This window comes from Chroicocephalus ridibundus, chromosome 6 (genome assembly GCF_963924245.1).
Source record: "Chroicocephalus ridibundus chromosome 6, bChrRid1.1, whole genome shotgun sequence".
In the NCBI taxonomy this organism is placed as follows: domain Eukaryota; kingdom Metazoa; phylum Chordata; class Aves; order Charadriiformes; family Laridae; genus Chroicocephalus; species Chroicocephalus ridibundus.
In genome coordinates this window covers 15,061,684-15,089,561 of record NC_086289.1, presented here as the reverse complement: position 1 = coordinate 15,089,561, position 27,878 = coordinate 15,061,684, and the positions used below count along the sequence as shown (strand labels likewise).

General features: G+C 49.3%; 2 protein-coding genes across 7 annotated transcripts; one reads left to right on the top strand and one right to left on the bottom strand.

The window, feature by feature from the left end:
* On the bottom strand, nucleotides 1-16,434 carry C6H10orf95 (chromosome 6 C10orf95 homolog). Of its 5 annotated transcripts, XM_063337389.1 has the most exons (3): nucleotides 15,720-15,905; nucleotides 12,753-12,787; nucleotides 1-1,623 (listed from the first exon to the last, which is right to left on the bottom strand). In XM_063337389.1, the coding sequence occupies exon 3, from the start codon at nucleotides 1,559-1,561 to the stop codon at nucleotides 887-889; it is 675 nt and encodes a 224-aa protein (XP_063193459.1). In that variant the 5' UTR covers nucleotides 1,562-1,623; nucleotides 12,753-12,787; nucleotides 15,720-15,905; the 3' UTR covers nucleotides 1-886. The 5 variants fall into 5 exon arrangements, with proteins under 5 accessions (XP_063193459.1, XP_063193457.1, XP_063193456.1 ...); XM_063337387.1 differs by lacking the exons at nucleotides 12,753-12,787; nucleotides 15,720-15,905 and adding an exon at nucleotides 16,300-16,434; XM_063337386.1 differs by lacking the exon at nucleotides 12,753-12,787.
* Nucleotides 15,204-27,878, top strand: MFSD13A (major facilitator superfamily domain containing 13A). Of its 2 annotated transcripts, XM_063337383.1 has the most exons (10): nucleotides 15,240-15,313; nucleotides 20,196-20,342; nucleotides 21,564-21,832; nucleotides 22,299-22,378; nucleotides 23,177-23,626; nucleotides 24,535-24,652; nucleotides 25,681-25,777; nucleotides 26,505-26,676; nucleotides 27,236-27,429; nucleotides 27,625-27,878. In XM_063337383.1, the coding sequence occupies exons 3-10, from the start codon at nucleotides 21,668-21,670 to the stop codon at nucleotides 27,876-27,878; spliced, it is 1,530 nt and encodes a 509-aa protein (XP_063193453.1). In that variant the 5' UTR covers nucleotides 15,240-15,313; nucleotides 20,196-20,342; nucleotides 21,564-21,667. The 2 variants fall into 2 exon arrangements, with proteins under 2 accessions (XP_063193454.1, XP_063193453.1); XM_063337384.1 differs by lacking the exon at nucleotides 20,196-20,342 and having other exon boundaries at nucleotides 15,204-15,313.

The following is a 27,878-nucleotide window of genomic DNA, read 5'->3' as shown; positions in this document are numbered from 1 at the left end:
GTTACTGTTTATTTATAATCATTTAAAAGGGACAGTTTACAAGCAAGTCAGACCCAGCCCCTCACAACCCTCCAGGTTTCCAGCACAACTGTCTGAAGTCCACCCTTCCAAGAAACCAAGCTGTGCTTGGTCCAAGAGACCAAGTGCTGTGGTTCATACAAATCCAGTAACCCCACTGGTGAGCCAGCGCCTCCAACCAGAGCCAAGTCAGACCCAGAGCAGGGTCTCAGGCAGCTATTTCAACAAGGACATGTGGCCAGGAGAACCAAGCACCAGGTTACCAAGCGTGAGAGGATGTGGACACCAGGATCTTCTACCAGCATGTAGGGAAGTGCTGCATACAGGCATCGCATGGTGATTAAGCACAATGGTATGGTCATAAAACAACAGTGACAAGATATGCAGACAATTGCTCTTCACAGTGTTCAAGGACCCCTCTTTCCTCTGGCACCTGCACTGCCCCCAGCTTGGAGGAAATCCTGCTTTGATCTCCTTAACCAAGTGCCAGGAAGGGAGCCAGCTTCCAGGACCTTCCCTTGGACAGGGTAGGAAGAGGCCCATCTTCTAATCAAGGGCTGCTGTCTGGAAATCCCCCCACCTGACTGTGACCACTCAACCAACCCAATGGAAAGCAAGCGTTCATTTCAAAACCAGGACCAAAGAGCTGATCCAACAGACCAAGTGCCATGTGGTTTCTTCACAGGATGGGCACCGTGCATGAAACAGGGTAAAGCTGCTGTAAGCTTGTGGAGGAAGAGGAGCAGTTAAAAGCCAAAGAGAGTGGTCGCATCCATTGCTCGTGCTACTTGCCAGCTTCACGAAGAACAGCTGCCAACTGGCTCCCACGAGGGCTCTGGAGCATCTGTCCTTCAAGTGTTTGACTACATCAACGTCTTAGTTTCTTTTTCTTCTTACGGTTCCGGTCCTCACTGCTGTCATCTGCCTCACTAGCACTGGCGGTCATAGCTTGCTGGATGACTTTTTTTTCCACTGCATATTCTTGTTCTCCTACCTTGGGGTCTCCCTTGACCAAGAACTCCCCTTTCCTGTAGGTTATAGAGATGTTGGTCCGTGGGTAGGTGCCATAAACCCTCCGGAGATCATCCTTCAGAAATTCTGGGAGGTCTTTCCTTGGTCCAAACACCTTCCCAAGCTTCCCCCATTGAAGCTCCCCTCTCATTGTGAAGCCTTCTGGCCATGTGTCTCGATACTGATCTGACCTCTGGTAGGCAGCATAGGGATTGTAGTTTGCATAGGGATTGTAGAGAGGGATGGGGACCACAGGAGGGAAGTGCCAGGTGTAGTATGGACGGTAGTAGGGGTTGGAAGCACTGTAGAGATGATGATAATCCACCTGACCTCCCCCATAGTCAGGGTAGCCATTCCGGTCCACCACAAAGGTGATGGGTCGGCTGTAGAAGTTGTGCACGTGGATGGGAGGGAACATCACAGAGCTGGTCATGTCTTCCGCTCTCCCAGGCCGCAGCGGTGGGTAGGTGTAGGCAGAAGGTGGGATCACAGTTGGGTAGTACTCCCGTGGCACAAAGCCAGACTGGTACATGGTACAGCAGCTGGAGTTTACACAGGGGGTATTTATCCAGAGCAGTTGCTGAGTCTCAAAAGCTGTGAAGACAGGACAGGAAGAGAAACAATTTACATTGGTTATATACATTCCAGAACCAGGGTGAATAAGGAAATATACCTAGCACTGTAAGCATACCAACTAATTAATAAAAGGAGTTGCCTACATCTGCAGCTTGCAGGGGCAGTAACATGCCAAGAACAAGCAGAGCCGCGTTGCCAGCGACTGCCTGTTAGCTGCTCAGCAAGGCTCATCATCTAACACACCCAAATCTCAGAGTTACAAGGATGGGAACAAGCTGGCATAAAAACCACCGAGGGCAGAAGACATAGCCTCACATCCTCGTGACGTGGTTTTGCACTGCTGGGAGGCAGCAAGACAGACTGCAAGAAGCCAGAGACCCTCGAGCAGGCATAAAAATGGGGAAGGCAAGCACAAATGAAAGAAGTCCAAAAATAAAGCAAGCAGGCAAAGAGAGGAAAGAGGACACAGCCCAGCTGCAAACGTTTCAGCAGCCATCCTGCCCAGACAAGGACATCTTAAATAAAAAAAAAAAATCTTCAATTGTTCTTGACCATCTCCCCATCCTCCCAAAGCCCTGCTTTTATTTTGATAAGCAAGAAAGTGCTGTGCCTACTGTTTGTTTCTAGAGTAAAATCCAGGCACATCTACATTTCTTCTGACAAGCTCTCACGTAAAAGCATCTGGTTTCGGTCTCACTAGTTATCATTCACATTTAAGTGTGCATTTACCTTGAGCAATTCTAACCCACAGCTGAATTTGTTCCTAGCCTGCCCTCATCATACAACAATCCAAGCACCCTCCAGGGTATTAAGCAATGTCCTCCCATGACTCATTGTACTCTCCCCAAGAGCAGGAAGGGAAGCGTGGAGTTTTTGAAAAAGTTTGCTACCAAAGACAGGAAAAGGCCATGCACAGAACTAAAGGCAGCAAGGCCTTTTTTTTTTTCTATGGAGTTCAGATCCTACAGGCTTTTTGCTTCAGCACTAACTACAGCTGCCTCTCACACAGGTGTTGAGCCAAGATGGTAAGATGAAACTCATCCCTCAGTCCAGTGCTATCCTCCAGCCTAACAGGAAAACTGACAGTCCCCTAAGAACCTGCCTGTCACAGATAGTACACTGGGTACTACACAATGGAGGTTTTCCTTTTTTCAGCCAGCACAAGTTGTTCCTGTCCCTTGAGGTTCATAATCTGCACTAGCACAAGCCTGCTTTTGCCATGGGTGCAGAGCTAGAAGTCTACCCCCTGTGCAGGGGAACAGCACTAGAGTGTTTAGACAAGACCTGGCAGTACCCTTAAACAAGAGTTGCAGCCTAGGAGCCAAAGCCCATCACAACCATCACCTCCCCAGATAGGAGAGGGGGAAAAAAAAAAAAGTTCAACCTAATTTGTTAAAGCCCTTACAAAGAAAGGTTCAAACAGCTTCAAGCAAAGTAAAGAAAGCTCAACTTTGACTGAGGTCTCCCCAGCTCACTAGCAGGTGTTGGGGAGGAAGAGAGCAGGCACTGCGATGTTTCCTGCATTTAGTCCAGTCCTGCTTTAGTCCAGGCAAGGACTAAAGCCTTGGTGCCCCTCTGTGCTTTGAGGGCTCCCAAACTTCTCCCGAGTTTGCTTGACCACTCTGAAGAGGTTAGAGCTGAGCCTCCTGCAGCAAGGAGCTCCACTGCACCCTGTATGAGCGCACTTTGTTAGACCTTTATCGATATGAGACTATTAGCTAGTTTCTAAACACATTGCCTGCCTAACTTACTCAGCACAACCACAAAAATCCAGAGGGGGTATTGTATATCAATAGCAGCACAAGGTGGGTAAATGGAATAAATGGTCTCCTCTTAAAAAACGGTCTCGTTGCCTCTTTTAATCCAGTTCAGCCTGGTATCCCTACTGAGATCCACAGGATCATTTCCACAGAGCCATCATCTGCAGAGAGATCACAGAGCTATCACATCCACTTAGTGAAACAAAGCAAGCCCAGTTTACCCCTCTGGCTGGATCACAGCGTGCTGCTTCATGCCAGCTTGGGACAGCCCCAGGGAAGCTGTTCTTGTCTATCTGATGGCCAGCTCTTCCTCAAAAAGTTATAAGTGTTCCATCTACCATCTGATGCAGTACCCAGCATTTTGGCTGGCAGCATCAGTGCTCCTGGGCCTTCCTGGCAGCTGGGGGAGAAGGGCGTAACAGGTCATCTAAATCACTCAGGTTTTAGTAACAAGGCAGCCCAAGAACAGCTATTAATTGCTTTGATTTTGCACTGGAAAATGATGTGGGGAACAAGCCGGTGGCTCAGCCAGGCAGGATGGCCCACAAGAGGAAGCAAACTGAAGAGATAACAGGGGAGATGAGATGAGGATTAAGCAGGGCTGGGAGTGCTCCAGGGCAGCAGTGTCACATGTCTGACCACAGAAGTGAAGATATTTCCCTGGAAGCAGATGGTGATGTCAACCAAGGTGTTGACAGCCGGCACAGTGCAGACAATACTTTACAGCCCCAGAGGAGGTTTGCAAAACCATCAGGGAAAGTCTTAGCTCAGTGGCTGGGGCTGTCACTGGCATTGGCTTTCCTGGGCTCCACTGCGCAGCTGCCTGGCACTGCCCTGTCCCTCTCTGGCCCCCAGCACAGAGCTCTCCCCCTGTGCCGAGCACCCAGCTCTCAGCACTGCCCTGGCACAGAGTTACCTTTGCAAGCACAAGGGCCCAAATCCCAGCTCCTGGCTTGCAGGGCATGGCACTGCTCTCAGTCATCAGGTGTGCTGCAGCAACATTTCAGTATGCAGGAGACACAAGGCTCCTGCCCTGCCCCTCCAGAGCTGCAGCCCTGTGCTCCCAGGGGCTGACAACGTGATTTACCCAACCATTACACCAGTGCCTGTTGTTCATACTGACCTTCAGGCTCACTTCAGCTTCCAGAGGCAGGTTTTGGGAGACCACAGCTGGAGCAAAGCCCTGCTAGACTCTGCAGGGCTGTGAGAGGGTGTGACAAATCCACATGTACACGAAGGAGAGGAGGCTTTCAGAGAACCAGCACCAGCTTGCCTGACCCTGTCCCACACTCACTGGGAAGTGAGAGCAGGCAGTGCCTCAGGGAAAACAGGGTTTGCCAGAAGGGTGATCTTTTGTTAGGACACTTGATGGCTGAAAGGCATTAAAAGCAAGATGCTTAAGAAGAACAACCCCAAACAGTGATATTACCTACTGCTGCCCCTTGAGGAAAGAGTCCAACCCTCAATCTCTTCTACCCTTCCTCTTCACCTGCTCCTACTTCTCTTGTTTCTCCAGAGCCAGCAGCCAGAGGCTGTCCTGGCTTTGGAAGTAAACATCTAACAGCCTCCAGCTCTCCAGGAGCAACTGAATGATGAGAAGAGGAGAGGAGATCCTTGCTGACCTGTCTTTTCAGGCTACTATCCACTTTCTTCCCTTGCTCCAATTTCAAGCTCTGCTATGCCTTGTGAAAAATCACCACATCCATTGCCTGGCACCTGGATGTTGTGAGTAGGAAAGGACAAAACAGTCCTTAAAGCTTGAGGTGAGCTCTGCTAAATGCCTCCCTGGTCCTGACAGCCATGAATGTGCACCAGCTTCTTGGTGGCATAGACTGGAAGGATGGATATGCAGGCACCATGCTGTCTGTGCCTGGGAGCCAAGCCTCCCCAGCCAGGGCACAGGGAGCTGTGGTTGCCAGCAGAGAGCAACAAGGGACCAACCCAGTAAGAAAGGCCACAGCAAGAGAAAAGGCAGCCTCTCCCTTCTAACTTTTCCAGCAGTTTTGATCTTCCTGGAAAAGGGTTCAACCCCACTTGGCTGGAGCCAAATGAGAAGCCAGGCACACAAAAATAAAAAGGAAAGAAAATTCCCAAGAAGGTCAGAAACAGCTGAAATGAGATCATCATCTCTGCTTGGTGAAAATGTGATACTTCAGTCTCTTCCCAGGCTTGCCAAAGCTGACTCCAGCAATTCCCTTACCCACCACCAAGCCATCTGGCCAGGCCTCTCCTTCTTCACACATCTTGGTGCAGGTCAAGGAGACTGACACCACAGCTCCCAAAATACTTGATCTGCCAAGCAAAGCGTGCTTTAGTGCCAGCCGACCCAGACAGAGTTGCTATGGAGCAATCAAGAAATGTTTGCAATACAAAACTAGAGAGTACACTTGATAGCTCAAGTACAGAGAAGATTTTGTTTCACCACTCTATTACACAGTTACTTCAGGTGATGAATCCACCACTAGTTAATACAGAAACGCCCAGGGCTGGTAGGGCTGTTCTAGCATCGAAAGCAGAAGAAATTACTTCCTAGCATTACAGATGAGCATGGTTTTCCTGGACATGTCTCAGGGTGGTAGAGCTTTATTGTCACCCAAGCTAGCTTTGAACTTGTGGAGCTTTCTGTTTAGGTAGCTGTGGAGTACAAAACCCATGGTAAGCTGCAGAAAACAGAGGAAAGTATAAATACTCAAGTCCATGCCAGACTGCATATTCTCTAGGAGCTAGATTAAAGTGAGTCTGACTGTAGCATGGGCACAGACCAACATACAAGGTGTGCCACAGTATCCAACATGTGAAGCTTCATACAAGTATCTTGCACATCTGGAGAGATTGGTTTCACCAAGACTAGCAGTTCAAAGAGCGTCACCAAGCCTTCTGTCCACCTGAAGCAGCAGCCAAAGGTAGCTGGGTCCTCAGGTCAGGCTAGCAGCTTGAACAGGTTTAGATGCTTCCTCGTGGAGCATACTGCAAGCCAGCAGAACTGTAGAGACATTTGTCACACAGAAGAGGACATGGCCATCTATTTTACTTTAAGTCTCAACCAAGAGAATTCTTGCCTCATGCCATCGCCCTGTGATCAGCTCCCAAATGAAAAGAACAGGGAGATCCCATTAATTTAGTTTTCCTCTCCACTGTTCCAGCACCCAAGCTTTCAGACTCTTCTTCCTGGCCTTCTTCCTGCCCTGTTCTTCTCCCCACCCCACAAAAACCACAGGTCTATTGCCATTGCTCCGTAGCAACTCCAAAGGGTACAGGGATGAGGTCTGCAAAAGCAACATTTTCCTCTAACCAAAGTGATGAAGTAGTCATGAGTTACTTCCAGTTAGTCTCCCCATTTTGAGCAGATTCTGCAAATTTTTTGCCATCTGACAAAGCTTTGGCAAAAGCCTCCCTGGAAAAAAAGAAACAACCCAAACCAAAACATCACAGACTGTTCTGGAAGTGAGAGGTTAAAACCAAACCTCCTCAAACCTAAGGTTTGTCCTCCACGGTTCTGGTATCAGTGTCCCACACACTTATCCAGCATCCTAGTAGCTGGAAACAGTGTATGGGAGAGGATTACAAAGAAGTTGCTTGTTTTTCCTTGTCAATTCCACCCACTCTATTGCCAACATAAGATGGTGCTCCATTTGAGGTCTTTGAAGAGAGACTCACCCAGAAGACTCCCAAATACTCCTTAGGGAAGATGGAGAGCAGCACAGAAAGCCATGCAGCACAACACTATAGCTTTGCTCCTCTATCACCGTACTGATTTGTAAGACAGAGGCACTTGGCTGCCTTCCTAAAAGGGATGCTCTCGCTCAGCCAGACGTGCCTGGCAGCAACATAGGAATTCAAGGGAAGTGCAATAGTTTGTTACAAGCTGGGTCCTTTCAGGCCTTGATTTTCACCTAGGGGAACAGATTCCCACACCAGTGCTGCTTAATCATGGAAGCACTTTTGGATTTTGCACACACTCCCTTCCCCAGCCCCAAAGGTAAAACAGCACCACAGGTTTTTGCTGCGGTCTCCAAGAGAAAAGCAAACCCACACTGTACCAGCAAAGCGCTCCAAGGAGCACTTAAATACTTCCACAAACGGTTACTACATCATGCCTAGTACAACAAGGCGTCACAAGGCAGTAGCCGATTAACAGCAGTACAAACCAGGGCTGCAGAGAACAGGTCTTGCCTCCCATTTGCCCGGCAAAGCCCAGCACAGCCTGGGGGGAGGGCTGACTTCTTGGAAGAGACAAGCTCTGGTAGCATCTAGAAAAGAAGAATGCTGTGTGGTGGGCTGAGATGAAGTGGGGCCATCTCTGTCCCTCTCCTGCACACACACTGCACCCCTGTGGCCTCTCCAGCAGCACCGAGCGCAGCCTGGAGAAGGCTCTGCCAGCTCCCACGCTCAGGTGGTACAGCAGGCCAGCTCAGGAGGAGCTCTCGGCTTCAGACTTGCACCCTGAGTGCCACCACTGTCACAGATTTCTGCATGCAATTCAGAAAAATTCGTTTTCTGTAAAGCCATATAGCAAAAACCTGCTTCCTGCACACTTAGCTGGCACTGCATGGCAGGAGCTGGGCAGCTATTATGCACCAGTGTCTCCTTACACAGATCCTCTCTTAGATATTCCTAGATGGAAAGTTTGGCAAGGCAGGACAACACACAGCCTCTGCTTCTCAGAAAAGGAGTAAGGCTATTTTCCACACTGCCTTATGCCGTCCAGCAGTAACACATAAAGGAAGATAACTGATACTGAAAGCAGCTTGAAAACAGACCACCAAAAAAAACCAGACTTTGCAGAAAAGAGGAGGTACTTTGAGAAAAAGCTTAATGATTCCTCAAAGATCAGTAAAACTACAAGGTGGAAAGGGTTTGAAAGAAATTAGAAGTGCGACACATTATTAGTAGAAACAGGACAAACCCACAAATCCATACAGTTTTGTACATTTGTGCTAAAAGGAGCTATTTTGGTGAGATCAAAGCAAGCAGCAGCACAGGGCAGCAGGCAGATGGAGATGGATGCCTCCCCCCGCCTTGCCCCCAGGGCACAGAGCTGGTCAGGAGCAGCAGCTGAGGAGTGACACCCTCACCTTGGGGCAGGATGAGCAGTCCAGGTCTACAGACTAGACCAATGCCTTCACCCGCTCATCTCTGAGCCTAACAAAAGTTTAGCTTCGTCAGCACAGCTGAGGAGCCTGAAGCAGCCCTGAGCAGCAAGGCACCAGTCTGTAGGCTTTGCAGAGTGCAAAGAATGCTGGTCCCCAAGGCTCTTCAGCCTGGAAGAAGCACAGTTGCTCCTCTGGCACACTGAATGGTAGAACTAGCTCTGGAGGAAGAACTACAAGCAGCCTCATTGCCTTCACTCCCCACACCACTCACCCAGTCCAAGGAACTCTCTCAGCAGTGCTGGAGATCTGATCCTGCCTCCCCCCATACCACAGGAGGGACCCTTCCATCAGGAAACTACTCCACTGTCCAAATTGTTACAGCTGCCTGAGCCAACTGAAAAGATACCATCAGCACAGCTGACACCAGATCTCCTTTTGGAATGGACAGCCTAGAGGACCTCAGACACACCAACTCCCTTTCCATGGGGAGCAAGCTGCCACCCTGCCAAGAGGGCATTTGCGCAAAACCTACTGCACTTGATGCTGCCCTCCAAGACATGGGCTCAGAACCACTCCAGCTCTCGCACCAGGAACAATCCCTTCAGCTCAACCAAGGGGGAAGATTTAACTTCTGAAGCCAGAAGACCCTAGTCCTCACCCTGGTCCTCTGAACTCTGCTGTTACTAGTGCACCACGAAGAAAAGAGCTCCAACTGGCACTAGTAACTGCAGAAATTACAGTTAATATGCATTACAGTCAGTCACCCCTTACATAGGCCTTTTGAAGAGGGAGTAGATCTGTTTCAGCTATTCAAAGCAGCATTCCCAGAAAGCACTGACATCTAGTATGGGTCTGGCATTTATTTCTGAGGTCTGTGCAAAGCCCAGACTCTGTATGAGGTCAAAACACCAGGAAAAGCCCTAGTCATCACAGAGCAAGTCTTTACTTGACTCCAGTGATCTAAAAGCCACCCCTTGCATAACTCTGCTCAAATAGCGGTCAAAATGCAACTTGCTGCTGACAGAGATGTTTGGAGCAGCCACTCCTACTCTCACTGCAGCTGCTGAGTAACACAGCAGGCCCGAAACAGCTGCACTGCCAAGAATAAAATGTGGTGTGTGTTACCACAGGGTCACTGCATCAGCAGGCAGGGCTCTGGAAACCACCCCTGCCTGCTGACAAGGTGATCCTAACACCATCACCCCTTCAGCTTCTCCCTGGGCAGAGATGTCTGCTGCACCAAGGTCTAGAACTTGGACACACTCCAAGCTTTCTCTTTTTTCGACATGTCCTCCTTTCAGCATAGCTTAACTTCTGTTATTAAAGCTCCCACTACCACCCTGTAACCTGGTTCCTAGGAACCACTGCAGGCACGCATTGCATCAGAGGTCTTCCTCACCTGAGGGTCAGATCTCTGTGCTCCATGTCTCAGGATCCCAGTCAGCTCTTTTTCTGAAAAGCCACCACCTTTTTCTGGTCTAAACACTTTCTAAGACACAGCTCTCTATCTAGACACTACTTTTTTCTTTAAACTAGCATATTTTAATCTGCACTTCACAGTGTTCACAGTCCCAATGATCCCCTCCATGTTCAAACACAGGCTGCACAAACAGGTCCCCCCTCCTCTCACTCAAGAATTCATCTGATATCCATCATTTCAACCCACACACTCTTCTTCAAAGAAAAGGTCTCAGTATCAGTTAGCTCAAGCTTCCAAATTGGGAGAGCCCAGACAAGCCTCCAGCTGTCACTTCTTCTGCCCAGCAGTTCCCCTTCAGATTGCAGTCTTGAGACAACTGACTCAGGAGACTAACTTTCATCAATCACACCAACAGATCAACTGTATGATCAATAATCTCATTAACACACCACTAATATCTCCTGGTTATTTATATCATTTTGCACACAACTATGATGCTACTAATCAAATCTTGTGAACCACGCACAACCGCTGTTGAGCTACAGGCACGTCACCCTTCCCTCCCACACCACTTAGTACCAGGGTGCAAGTCTACCCCTCTTTGCTCTGCCCTCCCACACCAAGCCTTTCCAACATAGACCTGATGGAGAGTCCAGCAAGTTGTCCAAGGAGCATCACTCCAGCATCCCAGTGGGTTTGGGTCCTCAGGCTTCACTACTATCTGCAGATATCTCCTGCAGTCAGCTAAGCCCACCTTCCTTCATCACATTTTATACCTTATTCTCTGTTTCTCTCACTTCAGGATCCACCTTTTTGTCGTGCTCTTGCCTCCCTTCTTCCAGCCAGTCTCCTCCCAAAAAGACAACCCACCCCTAATTACTTCTTCCCCATTGGTCTCAGTTTTGCTACATCCCTAATCAAGTCTAGCATTTCCAATATCACTACCTCGTCAATCTCAGCCTTACATGGTATTACTGATATGGAAAGGGTGGCCTTGCAAGGTTCTACCCCGCAAGAGTTGCTTCGGACACCCTTGTAATTATCTGGTTCCTCCTGGTTATATATTGTTTACTTCACCTACTCCAAGACAAATAATTCCCTAGCCTTGATTCTTCTGCCTAGCCCCAGTTACCTGCAGGCACTTTCTTATCTTGCAGGCAGGCAGTTTTCATAGCAGAGCAAAATGTTTTGCACACTGTTTTTGTGCTTTCATAGTATCCTGTTCTCTCAGCGGCTGATTACAAGTCTTTGCCCTTGAAGTGTCTTTGGGAGGGTCCCCTGACATCCTGCAAAGGCCTTAGCTGGTTACACAGCCTGGTTCTCCAGAGGGGCGTCATGCTCACGGTGGGTTTCCTACAACTGTTGACAAACACTGGTGTCCAGTGTCACAGCAAACCATTTAAAACACAAGTAGTTAAAATGTGAATACACTTGGATCTCATTCTTGTGCATCCTGTATTGAGGTTGTATTGTTTAGAAGCAAGCAAGGCATAGCTTCTTATGCACTTTTACTAGATCTTCCCATGCAATCAACACACCAAAAGGTGGGACAGGGCAGGAAACAGATTATCCAGACTTTGGGGTTGTATTACATATTATCCCTTTAGTGTATAAAAATGCCTTCTGTTACAACAGCAACATACATTGTATTTCTAGCTTAAATTCAAACACCCGAGCTAGAATTACCCATGGGAATACTGCTCTTATTGCTTTCCCTGAGGCAAACAGCTATAGTATCTGCTGATCTATGATTCTGTAATACATTTTGGGGTTTGGTTGGGGTTTTTTGTTTGTTTTTTTTTTTTTTTAAAGAAGACGCCAACTACCTTCTGTTATAGTGTTATGGTCTTTAGACAATACAGAACATAGCTCACAAGAAACATTATTGATTTTTCTAAATGGGAATCAAAAGGCAACCTTGTGTTTCCAAGAACACAATCACTCAGAGAAGCCCTTCTATGTCATTTTTCCCAAACTAAAGTGTCTAAACCCTATCATCACACAACAATAACAATTTACATTAGTATCTTTCACAAGCTGAAGATGCTAGGAAAGTTACAGGCTACAGTACTGGCAGGAATCAATGCCCCAATTGAGTTATGTTACTATATGTGGACTTGCATCTACTAGATAAAAGAAAAGATGTGCTGGGGTGAAAGAGGCAATGTCTCCAGAGGGATTTAGGCATCTCTGTTTTCAAGAAGCCAAGCAAAGCGCAGAATACCTCAGTTATACACCACTATTACAAACATTTAAGCTAGCACTCATACTGTTTTGCCACTGTAACTGGTAAAACATTGCAACATAAGCAAGTCTTTAATCTGAAGTGCAGAAAACAGAGACAGACATTTGCTCAGTGCGCATGTACTCACATACTGGAAAAAAAAAACAGCCAAGATGATGCCTTCACTTAACTGAGGAGCAGGCAACAGTAGAGTACACAGCCTGGTCTTAAGAAAGAAGAAAGCAGCTTGCTTTCTATGGTGTCTTTTCACTGACGTACCTTAATGACATGTGCAGAGCCAGGAGATGCACTCAGATACCACATAACACCTCGCAGAAGCTTTTCTGTAGTAACCAGGGCTGCAATACCTGTCTGAACATGCCCTTGTAGCTAAGGAAAGCAACAGGGAGCTCTCTCCTTCAGCAGTTATGTTACGTGCTCAGACAGGGACCTTTAAGCCTAGCTGCCTATAGACAAGACTACTAAAGCTAATATAAGGTACATGCCTTAGCTAGCAAGATGTCTTATAGGAAAAAAAAATAGAGTTTGAACATAAAAACACAGGCATAGCAAGGATAGAAGACACAGGTAAAGGAACAGCTTAAGTCAGCACACAAAGCCAGCCCAACAAAAACCTCAAATGCACTCACCAAAACTTCAGGTTCTTCCTTAATGCAGAAAAACACTATTAGGAACATTCAAAGAAGAGCTGTAAACTTTAACGCTACAGACTGGATAGCACAGAAAAAGAGCCCACCACTGAGCACTTTAGAAGCGAGCCCTACTTTAAACTCACTTCACCCTCCCCAGCTTTTTGTTCATACTCAGCTATAGAGAGCCAAGCTGATTTTATACTCACTGCTCATCCAGCAGGTTGTAATTAAGTAAGAAGCCATACAAATGGCTCCCATCAGCACTACCTTAGAGTAAGCACCTGTGCTGTGGTGGGCCTTTACGGATACAAGTCCCTTCCCAGGTGTGAAAAGGGTGACTGGGTCTGCCAGGTCAGCTCATGGTGGCTCAGCACCGCCGCTGCAGCAGAGCACCCTCCTCAGGCACACTGACTGCCTTCCTCTGCTGCAGGACATCCCAACAGCTGAAGCTAAATACCTACAAATCACTCTGTAATTACAAAACCTGTTGACTGCAATTAATTGCCTGGCTTCTATAAAAAGAAAAAATAATAACAACCTGTTTAGGGAGCTGGTAGTAAGTCTAATACACAAAAATATTGGGAAGTAATAGGATACAATGGTACTTTTCTGAATCCATCAATTAGGCTTTCACCTGTTTTCCCTGGTGAAATTTGTGAATGTTTGGATGGGAGCAACTGCTGCGGTGAAGGTAGAAGCAATTAGGTTTTTGCCTCAATTTTTCCTGATAAAGTTAGTGAATATTTGAATAGGAACAACTCTTGTGGTAAGGGGTAGAAGGTGATGCTTACACTGAAAACAGGAGTTGCTTCTTTGAAAGAAAGCTCCAGAGAGACCTTAAATAATAAAGGACAACAGTCTCTGTCTTCTGAAATGTATGGGACATAATGTAAATAAACCTTGGGAGAGAAGCATAAGCAGCTGATGACTAAGACCAGAGACAAGTAGGGCATTTGATGCGTTACAGGGAAGGATACCTGCCCCTGAGCAGCCATGCTTGTTGTTTTGTTTCTACTTTGTCGTTTTGTGGCTTGGCATAATGCTCTTTTGAGGCTCCCTTGGAGCAGCTCGAGGTGTTTGAGGTGAAAAGGCACCACGGGCACAGCTGCCTTCACCAGGGGCATCTTGTGCTTCCCAGCCCCGTTTCTCCTCCAGCCCCACGGTGAGGGGCGGCAGGTCCCGTGGTGGCCTGCCAGCTGGAGGGCACCTCGGGGGACCAGACCTGGGGCCACCATGCCTTTTCTGTCCCCCTTGGCATTAGTGGCAGGACCCTGGGCCAGCCAAGGAACTGCAGGAGGCTGGGGAGGCTTCCAGCTGCTTCCCACCTTGAATACTGTGTCCAGTTTTGGGCCCCTTGCTATAGGAAAGACATTGAGATTCTGGAGTGTGTCCAGAGAAGGGCAGTGAAGCTGGTGAGGGGTCCGGAGCACAAGTCTTACGAGGAGTGTCTGAGGGAGCTGGGGGTGTTCAGCCTGGAGAAAAGGGGGCTGAGGGGAGACCTCCTCGCTCTCTACAACTGCCTGAAAGGAGGCTGTAGCCGGGTGGGGGTCCGTCTCTGCTCCCAAGTGACAAACAATAGGACAAGAGGAAACGGCCTCAAGTTGCACCAGGGGAGGTTTAGGTTGGGAATTGTAAGAAAGGCAGGTATTGCTTTTGCAGAGGAGAAAAGCTGTTTCTATCAGAGGTGACATGATAAGGGAATGACTAAAACAAAGAGGCTCCAGCAAAGGCTTGTAGAACATCTCTTATCACACAGACAAAAGGACAAACTGATTCCTACTGGATTAGTGTCTAGAAGGGTAGTCAAACATTTAACCAGGGCTAATGACATTAAGCAATTTTTTTGTTACCAAAAAGGAAAGAAATAAACTAGTCAGATAAATCTCTTTAGGTGTAGCATAAAGAGAAGTAAACAGCGGCAGGACATGCGGGAAGAATTTTAGGCGCCTCGGACAGACTGTGAACCCTGGAGTGCCCAACCAATGGGAAACAGGGGAGGGAAAAATTCGGACGGGATTAGGGAATAAAAAGGTGTGTTTCAAGAACTGAAAGTGTGCCTACTTGCTAGGTCACCCGCTCTTGCAAGAACGTGAATAAAAATGTGCTTCACAGAGGATTCTGCCTGAGCCTATTTCGTTCGGACCGGAACTTGTTTCTCACAGTGTGAGGAAAAATTTCTACACTGAAAGTGTTATTGAGTATTGGAACAGGCTGCCCAGGGAAGTGGTGGAATTGTCATCCCTGGAGGTATTTAAAAGACGTGTAGACGTGGTGCTTTAGCAACACGGTTTAGTGACGGTTTTTGTCAGTGTTAGGCTGGTCGTTGGACTCGATGGTCTGAAAGGTCGCTTCCAACCCAGGCCATTCTGTGACTCCCGGCGCGGTGACCGCACACGAGATGGCGGCCGGCCGGCAGGGGGCGGCTTCACTTGCCAGGACACAAGATGGCGCCGGGCCGGAGCCGGCCGCGGGGAGGGGTCGGGAGGGCGCTGGACGCGCGTGCGCGGAGGTGCGGTTCGGTGGCGGAACGGCGGGGGCAGCGCCGGTAACGGACGGAGGTAGGAGGCGTTGAGGCGATGGCTGGGGGGGGAAGAAAGAGGGGATTGCGTCGCGGTGCTTCCCCCGCCCCAGTGCCGGCCTGGGTTTGTCTCCCCGCCTGCAGCGGGGGCCGTCCGAATGGGGTGGGGGAGACCCCTCCGCGATGGGGCGGCCCCTGCGGGGTGGGGGTCTCCCCCCCCTCCGCATTGGTAGAGCCCCGGGCTGTGCCTCCCCCCCGTTACTCTGGACGGTCCCATGTGGGCCCGGGGGGTGCGCTCCCCCACCCCCCACCCCCCCAGCTGTAAGTGCCCGCGGGCAGGGGCCTCGGTCCGTCTGTGCCCCGCTCTGGAGGCGGTGGGGGCCTCTCTCCCGCCCCCTCGCAGGGTCCCGGCAAGGAGAAGTGGCCCTGGCATTGCGCCATCTTACCTGGAGGAGCGGAGCGGGGCTCAGACCACCGTGTCCCTGTCACACCTGACAGCACAACCCTCCACCACCATGGGGCCTGAGTGGGAGCCCACCACGAAATGACGGCTGTGCCCCTTGCCCGGCCGTTTCCTCTCGCAGGGCTGGTAGGCCTCCCCTAGCATGGGGGGATTGTGCAGACAGGGGGCTGGATGGCTCTGGGGCGCTGGCAGCAACACCACTGCTTGGGCTCGTCCTCTCAGTGGCCAAAGAAACGGCGTTCCCATCTCTATCCTTGCCTTGCAGGCATTGCCCAGCTCCCTGCGTGCCTGTCCCCCAGCAGGGATGTCAGCTACTTTAGTTGGTGACTAGTCCTGTGTTTTTCAGGCCTAAATGCCACAGAGATCTCTGGTGGCCTTGGTGGCTGGGCTTCCATCAGCCCTCCAGTTAGTGGCCTGTGGCCGAAGTTGGGGCATTCGGGGGGTGACCGCGGCTTTGAAAGGTTTGCACGGGTAAAAAGTCTCCCTGGTGAGAAGATGGAGATAGTGTAGCAGAAACTCCCACTTGCTGCTGCTTGGGCACAGTGTTTAAAAGTGCTTCTTACCTTGTGCTTCCTATTGAGTCTTAATAAGAACAGGCTCGATCTCTGTGGTAATCCCCTCTTCTAGCTTCTGTGATTCCACTCTTGGGAGTTGTTTTCAGTAAGGGTTTCGTATCTACTTCCACATTTGTAATTTGAGACCAGAGTTACCTGGCAGTGGTCCCCATATCAGTGCTGTGAAGTCCGCTACAGGATTAGAGCTTATGTTGACAGCAACATCATGGGGAACCAGTTTTTAATACGTCCGTACACTGTAAAAGAATGAATTGTTTAGAAAAGGGATGCCATGTGCTGTTAAGTTAATGTGTTACCAGGTTCCAAGACTATGAGATCTACCGGATTACCTCTATTAACGAACCTTGTAATCTCATTAGAGAATGAGATCTGATTTAACAAGATTGCTCGGCTGGAACACAGTTCCACGAAACTACCAGCTGGTTCAAGATGTTCATTGTCCTCCGTGTGTCAGTTCTGTTTATTGTGTGAACTCTGCGGGAGTGACGGCAGCACCTGATGGAAGCACGTGATTGTGATTGCCCGTAATAAAAAGGTGTTACCAAACGTCCCGTGATATGGAGGCATCTGCCATTGTTGAATTGGTAAACAGTAGCGGGAAACACCCTCATAGCCTCTGCGAAGTGGCACGTTTCCTTGCTTGACCCAGGTATCGGGTTTTCAAAGGCTTCATTGTTTGACCGTTCAGAGACCAGGCTGCTGGGAGTCTGCTGTTGGGGAGATCGTTAATGTTTCATGTAGGACAGTGTTTAGCATTCCCTCTGCTAGCAAGCGGTGTTAGCTGAGGAAACATGGTGTTAGGATTTCAGAAGTAGTATGATGGAGAAACTTGGGGTCTTGGAGATGTATCCACCTCTAAGAGGGTGCAGGGTGTCAAAAGATTGGTCAGAGGAGCCTAAATTTTGTGGAGTGTGTGTCTAGATTGGAGCTTTCCTGGGATCGGAACGAGGTTTTGAGATCTTTTTGGTTTAAGTGGAAGCTCTTTCAGTTTAGCTAAGTTAGTGAAATAGCTCCGTGGTGCAATTTTTCCTTTTTACTGGACTGAGTCCTGCCAGAATCTGAGTAGCTTCATGGGGTGAGGACCCACAACAGCGTCTGTGCTTTGGAGGCCTCCTGAAGTACCATGGGCAGGGTGGGAAGGAGTGTGCAGAACCTGGTCCATGCTTACAAAGCAGACTTGTCACTGACACATGAGGCCGACCAGATGAAGACATCCATGACTGTTTTCTCTGGCTGAGACTGTCACTTCAGGTGTCTAGGAGGAATTGATGTGCCCAGCATCGGGCACTATGCTGGGATGGGGCACAGGACAGCAGCTCTAGCCTGGCTTACCTGTGAATGGGGCTGGGCCGCCAGCAGCCCAGTCCTGTTTGGCTGTGATGAATGTCTAGAAATAGGGTCCCCTCTTGGGTGGCTTATCTAGATAGCAGATTTATTGTGCGGCAGATGCAGAGACACCGAGCTGGTGTATCTGTCTGGCCCTCTGCTTTAGGTAGTAAGCCACCCAAAATCCAGAATATGCAGCAGAGGTCGTGTAGTGAAGGCTGGAGCAAGCACCATCGTACCTGAAGTGTTATTGGGGATATTCCAGCCTGTGTTACCCACATAGTGGAGAATGAACGTGAGAGTCATCCTGTTACTGCGGTCAGGTCTGCAGATGACTATTTCAGGTTCCTGAGTAGCAGTTTCAGCATATAGGAATCATCTGGCCTTGCTTAAAAGACTAGCTTGGGCCAAGATTCATGTATATGGCTCTGTTGCCAACTCAGTACAACTGGCTCCAGCTGTGGAAGGCTGGAGCTCAGTCTTATTGTAAGGCCAAGGGGTTGCTGAATTGCCACGGGACACGATGACTCGTGAATCCAGCTGTGAGCTGGCTAGCAAGCTAGAACAGATGTGCGAGCCCCAAGCTGTGGTGTGTTTCCAGCCGCCATACGCCAGCACTCTCAAACAAAAGCAATGCTTTCCTGGTAGCCACTATTCAAACATCCTTCTCAAAAAGATAAGATCTGCAAACGTCACTGGCAGGAGTGACGCCAGATGTCAGATGCGGAGGTGGAAGTTTCTGAAATAAAGTCTAGTTGCTTTCTAATTTACGAGCTTGTTGCTTTATGACTGTGCGTTAGAAGTTCAGCGCCAATGAATGATAGCTATTCCCTCCTGCAGCTCCTTTTCCCATTACTACTTAAAGACTAATGTTTAAAAGTTCTGACATACTCCATGAGTAATTCTCCATCCCAAGGAAAAGGTTATGAAAATACCAGTGTGGCAAGCTTAAATAGCACAGTGCTTTGGATGTGGAAGCAAAATCTATTTTTTACAGACAACTATGATTTGTTTCTTTTCATCTGCACATTTGCAGATGGGGAGGGGAAAAAAAAATAATATAAAATGACCTAGTAACTATCCCAGCAAAGTAAAATCACTTAGAAACGTCAGCTGGCTGGAAGGGTTGCACATCTGTGAGGGAGCGACGAGGGAGAAGAAGGGGAGGAAGTGGAACTTCACCTTCTTTAAACAGTGCTGTAGCGTGTAAGTGAGAAAATGAAGTGTCTCTGGAAACTTCAGCAGCTGTGGTTTGTGCAACATGTGCTTAGTGAAGCATTATTTGTAAGGGTACATGTGTAAAGTGCAGCGCTAAGGACCAAGCCTAGAGCAGGCTTTGCTTTCAAACAGATGTTGGGTGACGAAGTCAAGTCCAGGTTAAGAATAGCCCTAGCAGGTGAGACTGTTGGTCTGTCTCAGCCCACATTTTGCCCCACGGCAGCAGCAGGAGATGCTATTTAGAGGGAGAACACGTGGGCCCGGCCACTGTCTGTGAGCCTTTCTTCTCGTCCACCCCCAGCACGCACAGTGCTTGGATTAGGGACATTGGAGGGGATTTCCCTGCCTGTTCCCTTTAGTAGCTGTTTGTGTACAGCTGTTTTCCATGAATGTGTCTAATCCTTTGAACCTGCCACCCATCTCTGCAACCTCCTTTGGCAGCAAACGTCAGATGTTTGCTACCTGCCAGGTAGAGAAGTATTTTCATGTGCTTTAAACTGATTTCCTGCTAGTTACAGTGAGTGTTCCCAGTTCTTGTGTCCTGGCGCCCGTCAGTTCCACCTTCCCTTTATCCAATGCACGTGGGACTCTGTAAACCTTAATCATGTCCCTCTTCAGCCTTTGCTCTCTGCCTGAAGGGTCCCAGCTGGTTAGTATTTCCACAGCAGGCAGCTGCCTCGGTCCCTTGATTGCTTTAGTTGCCCTTCTTTGATCTCATTTCTGTGTCTCAGGAATTTTTAGTGAGGTTAGATGTGTACGCAGTGGTCAAGGTCTGGATTCACTCAGGTTTCATACAGTGCAAAATGATGCTCTCCACTTGATCCCCATCCCATTCGTGAGGGTGCTCAGCACTCCAGTGGCTTCATCTGCCCTCCTCCGCAGAAGGCTCTTGGGGAGAGACACAGGACTAATTGGTGGGTCGGTTGGCTTAGCTCTCCCTTCTTCTAACCTTTATCTTTACACGTCACAAGTTCTTGATTCCTTTTCAGTTCATCACCGTACAAAATGCAATTTCCTTTGAGGCTTGTCTGTCTTTAATTACACCTATAAAAGTTCATTGTCTGGCTGAATTCCCCTCCAAGCAGTGTCTTCCCTTTTATGTGTCCATGGGTTTTGGCATGGCGGGGATGCAGTGTGGTGGCTCAGCTCCAGGAGGGCTCTGCAGCTGGATCCAGCTGAGGTCTGGTGCTTTGGCTGGGAGTGGAGCTGATGTGCAGTTTCAATCTAGTGATGTAATTGATTGGAACAAATGCTGTTCCTGCTCCTTCTAAACTAGTTATGAGGAATTTCTTGGGCTAGGCGGAGCGGACGGTTATTTTTACTTTTCTAATCTTGCCTAGATAGAAGTGGTCAAACTCACGACTTCTGGGAAATACTGAATGGGACTGGAATTTCATCAGGTTTCATACCCAGCCGTTTATTCTTCCCCTTGATCTTCTGCTTGGACTTGCTGCAGCTGATGTTGCAAGCCTGAGAAGGCTGGCTTGGTACGTAGTTTCCCATTTCTGATGTGCTCATTCTTATCCCACGTTGTGAAGTCCCCCCGATGTGGCTGAGTTGGATGAGTGCAGACCCTGGAGGGCTGAAACAGGAGTGACTTCCAGCCCTTTATCTTGCTTTTGACAGTGTTAAGATAGCAACTTTGTTGTCACCCATCATGTGTATGCTGTGAACAGGGCTTCTTATGATAGCACGGGCTGGAAAAGCTGACTTACACTGACTTAAGAATGCTTAACATCTCACCAGATACACAAGTGCCTCAGAAGAGGTGCCTTGTGTTTCGCTTTTGGTCTGTAGCAACTTGAGTGTGAGAGGGGTCCTCCATCATGGGAGGACGATGGTCCCACCTCCTGGCTGTGAGCTCCAGCCAGCGCCAGTGTGAGGAGTCCTCCCCTCACACCTCAGCCCCTTGTGAACTTACAGTGGCTTGTTCTGGTACAGGTCTGTTGTTTCCACTTGTTTTATTTCTATATATATATTGCTGTCCAGCCAAAGCATCTTTATTTCAGACACCAATCCTAAAATTCAGGCCACTCCAAGATGAGCTGGACAGCTGCTAAGTGACTCTTCACTGCCTTTATTGCACGACAGCAGCGTGTCCGCTGCATGCCGTCATGTTCTGGTTGTGTCTCTTCATGTCACAGAGCAGCAGCACTGCTTGCCATAAATAACTCCTGCCTGAGCCAGCCCAGGTGCAGTCTGCTGTGACTGCTGGGGGAAAGCAGTGTGCACGTGTGAGATTACATCACAGCTGTTGCCATTTTTATTTGGCTAAAAATGCATACCGGTATCTAAAAATGTCAGTGACTAGGTGTGTTTTCTGAAGGCTACTTTGTTCTTTGCAGCTATCTGGCTTGAATCCTCTTGTGACCTTGCCTTTAAAGAGCTGGAGAGAGCTAATCGGCTACTTGCTGGATGACAAAGGACATTACAGGGTAAAGGACGGGGCAGCCTGCTCGCCAGGAGACAGTTGTACCCCCGGGAGCCCGCAGCCTGGCCCCAGCTTAATGAAACAGCTTTAGTGCAGCAGACAGCTTTTAGTCTGTTAAATCCCCTCCAATCCACTTTTGAACAGCTCCTCAAAGTAATATGAATTCTGATCTCTGCTGGCAAAGATTTACCAATTAATTTGATTCAACTTTTAGTTCATTTAAGACATTTAATCTGTTTTTATTTTATTTTATTTATGTACTTTTTCCCTCCTGCAGGAGCAAAAATGGATTGGCCCCAACAAAGATGTAGCAGGTGTTGGGAGAAGACATCCCATCTGAAATGGAGGTGATCGAGGGAGCTGAACGCTGACCACACCAACATGGGGTTGCGACCGTTGGCTTGTCTTTTTCATCTGCCCACTGCAGTGATCTACGGGTCCCTGTCGCTGTTTGTTTCCATTTTGCACAATGTGTTCCTCCTGTACTACGTGGACACCTTTGTCTCTGTTTACAAGATTGATAAACTGTCCTTTTGGATAGGAGAGGTTAGTCTTCCATAGATTTCTGCCCTTTTAAGTAAGAAATTCTGAAACCAAGACCATTCCTTGCTAGAAATGTTAAGAGCGTTAGTTGTAATAGCAATGTTTCCCTTCGGAGAGCAAGCAAGGGAGCCTTCTGAGTGCTAATTTCGGCTTTTCATTTTTTTCTGCTTACATAAAGATAGAACAAACTGGGATAGAAAACCCAGAGACTTTGTTCTTAAGACTACCTTTCCTCTGGGGATGTTGGGGTGTTTCACAAGCAGGGAAAACCACTGGCCTTGCTGTATTCATCTGGCAGTTGCCCCAGACAGGAGAATCGTACAGCGGCAATGGGGCAGGGAAGGTGCACTGGAACTGTTCCTGCTGGTTGTTCAGCACGCCAGCTCAGCACTGCTTGCTTTAGTAACAGAACTGGGTCTTTGCGGGAGCCGTCCTGTGGTTTGTTTCACTGTCCTGTTTTCTTTCCTAGACAGTGTTTCTGATCTGGAACAGCCTCAATGACCCTCTGTTTGGTTGGCTGAGTGACCGAGTGTTCCTTAGCACACAGCAGTAAGTTCAGTTCCACTTCCAGCAGAGGCTGGGAAGTTGTTTAGTCTCTGGGGGAAATGATGGGAAATGGGAAGCTTTAAGATGATAGTGTGGGAATGGTTTCTGGGGCGTGGTACTCTTAAATACCTCCTTTTCCTGGCATCTCTAAAGTTCAGTGCTCTTTGCATGTTATTTCAGTACTTGGCTGGATAGAGGAAGTCATGCACCTATTGGGTAGATGTGACCCTAACCCCTAACAATCACAAGTTATACAAAACCTAATATATGGGCATCTAAAATCTCAAGCCCCTCCTATATGAGCAAGCCTCTTAGTAGGGTGTTGGAGAGTGTCTGTATGTGGTTTTGGAGATGCCAGGTGGGAAAGGACAATTATTTCCACCTGGAATGCCTCAGAGCAGTTGTTCCCAAACTCCCTGGATCATGGATCACTGTTGGCCATCAGCATTTCTCATTTATGTCAAGCTTTTAATGAGAATCATGGTGTGGCTTCCTGCAACTAGTAAAAACTTCTAAGTGTTTAACATTTATGCCGTGCAAAGCACAGACAGTGCAGCACTCTCCGTGAGAGACTTGCTCTGGAGAAAAAAAATCCCTTTCCTTCATGCTTTTTGGCCTTCTTAAACCCATCTTTTCAGTGTATTCACATATTAGCTGAGAAGATATCTGATGTGGGTGCTTGTTGCATGATCAAAAGCTGTATTTGTGTCTAAGCTGTTCATATGACTTCCTTGAAGAGGGAGAATACATGTTCATGCAGGGTTTTATCCAAGTGTCTAAAATTGTTGTCTTCTTTTGCAGGCCAGGAGCAGAGATTTCCTCCCCAGAAGTAGTTCTGAAGAGGCTCAGAGCGCTAAGCCACAATGGCCCCCTCTTTGCCATCTCTTTCCTGGCTTTCTGGGTTGCCTGGGCTCATCCTGGTTTGCAGTTCCTTCTTTGCCTTTGCACGTACGACAGCTTTCTCACCATGGTTGACCTCCATCACAACGCCTTGCTCGCAGACCTGGCTGTTTCAGCAAAAGACAGGACTAGCCTCAACTTCTACTGCTCCCTCTTCAGTGCCATAGGCTCCCTCTCTGTGTTCATGTCCTACGCAGTGTGGAACAAAGAGGACTTCTTTTCCTTTCGCATATTTTGCATCGTGCTGGCCCTCTGCTCCATTGTTGGTTTCACCCTGTCCACACAGCTGCTCCGCCAGCGGTTTGAGGCTGACGGGAAAGCAAAATGGGACCAAGAATCAACCCTGAAAGAGTAAGTGTCATCAATTCTGCAGCAGGAACAAAGGCCTGGCATAGATCTGTAGAGTCCTTTAATGCACTGCAGCAAACTAAATGTTGGGAAGATCCAGGACGAGGCAAACTTTTGTTAATCTCTTACGGTTCTTGTCTGTTGATACAGTTTTCAGAATCACCTCTGTCACACTGGCTCCTAAGGCCTTCTGAAAATAGGACAAAACTGTCTCGTGGCACCCCTGGCCCAAACTGGAGGCAGAGCCCTGACCTGCTGTATGGCCCATCCAGTGTTTGGAACTTGAAATGAGTTAATGTCTAGAGCACCCAGTGAGGCCTGTGAGTGGCAAAATATCAGAAGCAGCTTATCAGGAAAGCATTCCTGCTTGAGCATGAGACCACCTTGCTGCCCGTTTCCTGTGGAGTTGGACAAGCAAATGTCTCTTACCCTTTCACTTGCTTTAGCTACCTGATAGTGGCTGGGCTGTTGGTGGGCCACCACGCAGCTGGTTTTGCCCGTTCAGCTCCCTTGCTTTTCCTTGGGCTGCCTCACTTGTCTTGTGTATTGAGCTGCCAACATTATGCTGTACTAACACAGCAGATCCTGTTGAGATCTGCCAGGTGAGCTAACGCAGGGATCTGGAAGAGGAGTGTATGCATAGCGGAATGGCTAATAAGAGGACAATGCTTTTATGGACAGAAATCTGAATTTTGAATTCAGAAGCCAAATGTTCTTTGGGAGACCCGTTGCCTGTGGTTCCTGTTAGCAATAAGCAAACATTGTTGTAAAGTGCTCTTTTGATTTGGGCCAGGGAGCAGGAAAGTTGGGGTGGGAGCTGAGGAGAGACAGCTTTGCAGCTGGGGGCTCTCTCTTGCTTGATGTGAGGGATTCATGGTTGCTTTTTTGTTTTTTTCCTTCTCTCCCTTTAGGCTGTACATTGAGAAACTCTCCGTCCCCCAGGAGCAGAGGATCACCCTGGCAGAGTATCTCCAGCAGCTCTCCCGACATCGCAATTTCCTCTGGTTTGTCTGCATGAACCTCGTCCAGGTAGGCGCAACAGCAACATGTTGTGATTCAGAGGATGAGTGCTGGCTCTGGCTGTCTGAGATGGTGATTCAGCAGTATGTGAGTTCCCCAGGAAGGGCAGAGGTGTTTCCAGCACCCACTTGCTCTTGGAGCCTCTCGCACGTGCTGGCTGATTCAGCAGTTGGTAGCCACTCTCCCTGCTTGTGACCTGAGGATACTTCCTGAGCAAGCTGTGGGATGTTCCTTCCTCTCCTCTCCTGGGTGTAGGCTGGATTACGGAGGTTGGCTGAGCTCTGTGCAGCCCATCTGGGGTGCAGAAGCACAAAACCTGGCTCATGGTGGGGATGAGTTCAGGAGTGCGGTTTGGTGGTGTGGCTGTCAGCAGTGTCTCCTTCTCCTGCATTCCTGAGGCTCACATCACTGTTTTCAGATGCCCAGATGGATCCACCTCCGAGCTGGCTTTTGGCATTTCTGTTCTTCATACTTTTCAGTGATTACTACCAAATGCCGGCAGCCTGCCCAGCTTTCCTCGGTTTTGTGTGCTGCAATCACAGCTCCTGTCTCCCCAGCGATCCCTCAGTTCCCCTCAGGCAGGCTCTTGATGCTGCTCTGCATCTTTGTGTTCGAGCCTTGAGCCTTGCTGCCACCTTATCCTTGTCCTCCTGACAGCTGCCTCCTCCCTCCTGCCATGTCACTGTCTCCCCCAAACCGTTGTGGTCACTGCCGTCACCTCCTTGCCCTGCCTGCCCCAGCAGCACTGTGTGCTGAGCAGGTGCCCTGTGAGCAGTGCCTCAGCAGCTGGGAAGTGGTGCTGACCCCAGGGGTGCAGTGGGCATGGCTGGTGGCATTGCAGCTTTGTGGTCTCAAAGCCTTCAGTGTCGTGAACTCCACAGACAAGCTCTTGCTCTACTAAAGTACTCCAGGCCCATCCTGCATGGTCCCTTGGCACAGGGCTCCTAGGATAACAGAGTCCAGAGGGCTGTTAGCTTTTTCTGTTCTCTTTTACTGCTGTTCCTGCTGACCAGCTCATCTGCATGCTGCCTTCACAGGTTTTTCACTGCCACTTTAACAGCAACTTCTTCCCTCTGTTCCTGGAGCACCTGCTGTCAGACAAGATCTCGGTCTCTACTGGATCCTTCCTGCTCGGTGAGTCTCAGGTGGGACTGGAGGGAGCAGCTGGGTTGGGACCTGGCCTGAGTCTGGATTCACTCTTCCCAGACCTCATCTGGAGAGAGGTGTGCTCACACGCCAGTCTGTGGGCCGTAAGATTCACACATGCACACATCCCACACGCTTCCCTGGGACCTCTGTGTCTTCCTTCCTGGGCACGGAAGTAACTTGGAGCCTCTTCTAGTGGTGGTGAGACCAGCATGTTGGACTCTGGGCTAGATGCCACAGAGGTATTGTTCTGAACATTAGTGGCTGCAGATAGCGTCCCCAGGGTGTATCAGGGAACACAGCCCTGAATTTAATCCCTTCCTCTCTGTGGTGTATAGACCATTTCTAGGCTGCCCCACATCTGTGGGCACTGGTCCTAGGATTACCCTGGGAGGGTTCTGTGTGGGCCAGGTCTGGTCATGCTGTCCTCTCCCTCTCATTTCTGTTCCAGGGCTGAGTCACAGGCCCTGTGTGACACTGGGAAAGTATTCTCTCCCTTCCTGCCTGTGAGGTTGATGGAAGGTGGCCTCCATCTGTAGGAAGAGTGTTTGCTGTGCCACGAAGCCTTCTCTGTGTGCATGGGGGCTATTCTGTACTTTGTGTCCTACAGCCCTGCTGACAATAGCTAGCTGTATCCCCTCTCTCGGTATCGGTCCTGGGGACATGGTGGATGCTGAAACTCCCTGAAGCTATTTGTGCCTCTGTCTCTGCTCAGGTGTTTCCTACATTGCCCCCCATCTCAACAACCTCTACTTCCTGTCCCTCTGCCGCCGCTGTGGGGTTTACGCTGTGGTGCGAGGACTCTTCTTCCTGAAGCTGGCTCTCAGCGTTGTCATGCTCCTGGCAGGACCCGATCAGGTGTATCTGCTCTGCATCTTCATTGCCAGGTATGTAGACAGGCAACACTCAATTCCCCTGCTCTCTGCCACCTGGGAGGGGAAATGACTTGTCCCTGTTTTACAGAGAGGAGTGGGAGGTGGGCAGCAGTAGCCAGGGTTGCACAGAAGCCATATGGCTCCCAGCTCTGACTGCACCTGAGCTTGCAACGTGTCACTGCAGAATCCGTAGGCTGTGCCTGCAGCAGAGTGAGGGAGGCAGGGATGTTCAGGAGGACAGAGACCCAGCAGGGCTGGCGGCAGCCTGCAGCAGCCTCTGCCGGCTGCTGAGCTGAGCTCCCCACCTCTGCAGCTGCCTGTTAGCCACTGGCCCAGCGTGTCCTATCCCCAGCCCTGTCTGTGTGGCAGGTCAGGACTGATCTAAGACATCATGGCATGGTACACAAGGCTTATTGCTAGCACTGTTCCCCTCCTGTAGCCAGAGCTTCTCAAATTCTTTTTTTAAGTGTTGGGGAACCTTTCTCTACCCTCTTGCCATTTTCTCTGATCTCTCTCATACTCCAGTCATTTCTTGATGCCTCTATTCAGTGTTTTGCCTGTTGTTCTGCAGCAACCGGGTGTTCACAGAAGGGACCTGCAAGTTGCTCAACCTGGTGGTCACCGACTTGGTGGATGAGGATCTAGTCCTGAACCGTAGGAAGCAGGCGGCCTCCGCACTGCTCTTTGGGATGGTGGCTCTGGTCACCAAGCCAGGACAGACCTTCGCCCCTCTGATCGGCACCTGGCTGCTCTGCACGTACACAGGTAAGTCTGCTCCTGAGGAAAGCATTGGGGCAGGAGAGGGCAGACCTCCACTGCGTTCAGTGCCCTGGGTGGGTGCAGAAAGTTCTTCCAGTTGCTAAGCTGTGCCTGGTCTCTGCATCTCCAAGCCAGTCACTCAGAACGGACAAGGGTCCATCCCCATTGTCCCCGGTCTCACAAACTCTTCTCTGACACCAGGCTACGACATCTTCCAGCGCAACCCCTTGAGCAACGTTGTGAGTGCCCAGCCGAAGCTGGAGTCTGCTGCAGCCTTGGAGCCAACTCTGCGCCAGGGCTGCTTTTACCTCCTCGTCTTTGTACCCATCGTGTGCGCACTGCTGCAGCTCCTCAGCTGGTCGCAGTTCAGCTTGCATGGGAAACGTCTGCAGATGGTGAAGGCTCAGCGCCAAAACCTGACGCAAGGCCGAGCACCGGAGGTCAAAACAATCTAG